Source organism: Momordica charantia (assembly GCF_013281855.1).
Source record: "Momordica charantia cultivar OHB3-1 chromosome 4 unlocalized genomic scaffold, Mcharantia_2.0 BLBB01000004.1, whole genome shotgun sequence".
Lineage (NCBI taxonomy): Eukaryota > Viridiplantae > Streptophyta > Magnoliopsida > Cucurbitales > Cucurbitaceae > Momordica > Momordica charantia.
In genome coordinates this window covers 15,171,789-15,175,833 of record NW_028275162.1, presented here as the reverse complement: position 1 = coordinate 15,175,833, position 4,045 = coordinate 15,171,789, and the positions used below count along the sequence as shown (strand labels likewise).

At 44.6% G+C, this 4,045-nt stretch overlaps 1 protein-coding gene across 1 annotated transcript; it reads left to right on the top strand.

The window, feature by feature from the left end:
- The first annotated feature begins 2,811 nt into the window (after positions 1–2,811).
- Positions 2,812–3,806, top strand: LOC111022974 (uncharacterized). Its single transcript, XM_022300307.1, has 2 exons — positions 2,812–2,820; positions 3,363–3,806. Exons 1-2 carry the CDS (start codon positions 2,812–2,814, stop codon positions 3,804–3,806), a joined length of 453 nt encoding a protein of 150 aa, XP_022155999.1.
- The last annotated feature ends 239 nt before the right edge of the window (positions 3,807–4,045 follow it).

Sequence of the window (4,045 nt, the reverse complement as noted above, 5' to 3'; positions counted from 1 at the left end):
ATATATACATTCTTTCCCTCACGCTCTCCATATAAGTTCACACCGTGAGTTCCATGCTCGGCCTTGTGTCGCCCTGGGCGCGGCCTCCCTAAGGAAGCTGTTTGTGTAACGCCCCGAATCCCTCAGGTTAGTTAGTCTCGAATCAGGAGATTTTCATTCTTTTTCTTTTATTAAACTTTAATTAAATTTATATTTATCTGGCTCCATGTGGTTGGTTTTATTTTAAGTTGGGATGGGTTTCTCTTTTCTTGGGCTTGGTTATGTTGGGCTTTTTGGGTTGATTTGGTTTTAAAACAAAGGAAAGGAAAATTAATAAAAAGAAAAAAAAAAGAAAACACACTAGGTTTTCATCTTTTTCTTCCTCCCCTTGCCCTAGCCGCCAACCCCCTTCCTCTCCCTCCTTCTCGTGTTGCTCCACCGCTCAAGCCCCTCCCATTTTTCGTTAATCTTCACGCCGGCGACCAGCACAGCGGCGGCTCCTCGGATCCGCGGCGACGACTGCAACAGCAGCACGGCGTTTTTCGGCGGACGGCGGGCTGACTTCGGCAACGAACGACGTGACTTCGTCGATCGGCGGCGCGCACGATTCCGGCGGAGACCCACGAACGGCGGCGCGACCTTCTCCTCGGCGACGTTCGAGCAGCGACGGCCGGCGACCCACGGCGTTCCAGCGGCTGCAATTCGTAGCAGGTACAGTGGCGGACCTCGGCGGCATTCGAGCAGCGGCGGCCGGCGACCCACGGCGTTCCAGCGGCTGCAATTCGTAGCAAGTGCAGCGGCGGACTGGAGTGTAGCGGCTTGGGTGGTTTTGGCGGTGTCTCGGAGTTTCGGTGATAACCAACAACCCGAGGAAGCGTGGTTTGGATGACCCAGACGTTGTTTTAGCGTTCAACAGCGTCGAATGAGGAGTTGGAGTATTTTTCCTCTGCTGCAACTCATGGACAGCAGCATTTCAGTAGCATTCGAGCTTACCCACATCCGTTCGGAGCTCGATTTAGGCTACCCACACCTTGGTGAGCTAGATCTAGGTTACCCATACCTATACGAAGTCGATTTTGTGGTAATGAGTCATTTGAACCCTCTTAGAATTAATTTCGAAGGTTGAAACGTATATGTAACTTGCTGTTTTTTTTTCTGTTTTAGTGCCTAGGTGTGAGATCGACGCAAAACTTAAGGGCGCGGTTGTGTGTAAGTAGACAAGGGGCGTGTGCGTGCGTTGATGTGTGCTGGTTGATTTCTAATGTGATGTCTTGTGATGTTTAATACTGATTTTGATACGCTATTGAGCTAGGTAACTCTCGTTTGTGTTAATCTGTATATTTGGTGTAGTGTGGAATATTTGTCGGTGATAATGGTGTAATTTTTGCCTTGCTAAACTGCTGAGAATTGTTGTGGGATGATGTGTGTTTACAAAGTACGCACGTTATAATAGAATTATGGTGATTATGCTTTCTTATGATGTGAGCGTGCTTGAATAGTTTATATAAATGTTTCTTTGTAATGCGAGTGTGCTAGTCTGAGTCATATTATCTTCTTATGAGTTGTGAGTGTTATTGAAGCATATATTCGGACCTTGTTCGCAGGCTAGGGGTTGATGTGAAGTTGGTCATGACAGGGAACGTTGGATTCTTGGGGAAAGTGAATGGGTGAGTGTCAGGGCCTCGGGTATAAATGGTCGGGGGCTGATACGTCACTGATTGAGTATCGAGGCCTCGGGTAAAAATGGTCGAGGGTCGATGCGAGGAGTCTTTTGGAAGGAAAACTATTGGGGGCTTGGGTAAAAATGGTCAAGGGTCGATAGATGATGAAGTCATCGGGGCCTTGGGTAAAAATGGTCGAGGGCCGATGCAGTAGTGTCGGGGCTCTGGGTAAAAATGGTCAGGGGCCGACTCTACTTGAAGGAGTTAGCTGTGGAAGGCTAGGATAGCTGTGATAAGCGTAGAGGTGCTTGAGATGTTAGGGAGACTCGAGGTTGGTAACTAATTTGTTCATGGTTGTGGTTGTCACCGAATCTTATAGAGTGTGTCTATGTTTGATTGCATAATGTGATGAAGAGCATGACTATGAATGTTTCATGATTTTGTTGAGCATGATGTTTGTGTGTTGTTGGTGAGGGCTACTTACGGAGTATATTTTATATACTTACCCCCCCTCTACAATTATTGTTTCAGGTGAAGGATTCGTTGGCGACCATGGTGATGAGACGGAGGAGACATGACGAGCGAGGACCATAGGCTCCATAGTTACTTTTGCTTAGCTTAAATTTAGATGGTTAAGACCTTATGCTTTGGTCAATAAACTATTTGTTCTTATTTGAATAACTGGGAGGTTCCCACTCGTTGTTTACTTTATTTCGGGATAGGTGTTTATTTTAGTTTTCCGCCATTCATTGAGTTTGCCTAGTTGGGATAATAAAGTTGCCTCATGAGGTTGTCCACGAATGATGTTTGCTTGATATTCTATAGAGTTGATTCATTGTTAAATTGATGAGAGGTGAAGCTTTATTTTATATAATTATTTCACAGGGAGTCGTCATCTCGTGTTTGGGGTTAAGTTTAGACATGTGGGTAGTTAACGTGACCTAGGAGTGTGTGGGAAGTCCTGAGGCGTTACAGTTTGCATGGTTCAATACCAAGGTGAATGAAGAAAGTATTTATAGTAAGTGGGAGAAGGATGTGTGACAACACATCCTACGATCTCTTCCATTGGTTTGCGACGTGAGGTTTCATACATGGCCTGCGTGTCGTCCTGGAGCGACCACCCCTACGGAGGGTCTGTTGTATGGAATCAAAATCAGGACGAACTCTAGAAATGGATAAGGTCTATTAGGTTTTGTACCAATATTTGTCCTTCCCTACAGCAGGCTTATTGGGGCGGACCTCTAGGGTTTAAAAATGGCGATTCACATCGGACCTCTAGGGTTTAAAAATGGCGAGTCACACTTACGAGAAATTGTTAAGTTAGTTAATAACTTCTTGACCAAACAAACGGTGACTAACTGTTATAGAAATAAGAGTTATTCTGGTGCAATATTTAGTTGAGAATGTCTCAATTCAGTGAAGGAGTAGCTAACTGCCCCACGATAGCTGTTGCTCTAAATCACTGAAGCATCGTCGCAAAAAATAATCTTGATTGATAGGGTACATTATTACTTTTTCATAAAACTGATTGGGTTTTTAATGGGTAGCACAAGTGTCTAATATAGATTTGTTTGTATTTCAGTATGTCTACTTCCGTTATTGCCCTACTTGTCACTGAAAAAACTTAACGGCGAAAATTACACACAATGAAAAACGAACCTTAACACAATACTCGTGGTAGTAGATGATCTTAGGTTTGTCTTAACTGAGGAGTGTCCTCAGGCTCCCTTGCCTAATGCAGCCCGAGCAAGTCGGGATGCCTATGATAGGTGGATCAAGGCCAATGATAAGGCTAAGGTCTACATCTTAGCGAGCATATCTGATGTGCTAGCCAAGAAGCACGAGAACATGGTCAACGCACAGGAGATCATGGACTCGTTACGGGACATGTTTGGACAGCCGTCCATTCAAGCCCGACACGAAGCCCTCAAGTTCATTTACAATTCCCGCATGAAAGAAGGAACATCAATGCAAGAACATGTTCTCAATCTGATGGTCCACTTTAATGTGGCTGAAATGAATGGGGCTGTCATAGACGAGGGAAGCCAGGTCAGCTTTATCTTGGAATCTCTTTCGAAGAGTTTCTTACAGTTTCGTAGCAATGCTGTGATGAACAAGATAGAGTACAACCTTACCATGCTCTTGTATGAGCTACAGATTTTTTAGTTTCTTATGAAATAAGGGACAAGAAGGGGAGGCAAACGTTGCTACCTCAAATCGGTTCCATCGAGGTTCGACCTCAGGAACAAAATTTATGCCTTCTTTTAGAAGTATGACTTTCAAGAAGAAGAAAAATGGTAAGGGTATCAAAGCTAGCCCTACTACTGTTGCTGCCAAGAAGGGCAAGGCCAAAGTTGCAAACAAATGAAAATGTTTCTATTGCAACGTTGATGGGCACTGGAAGA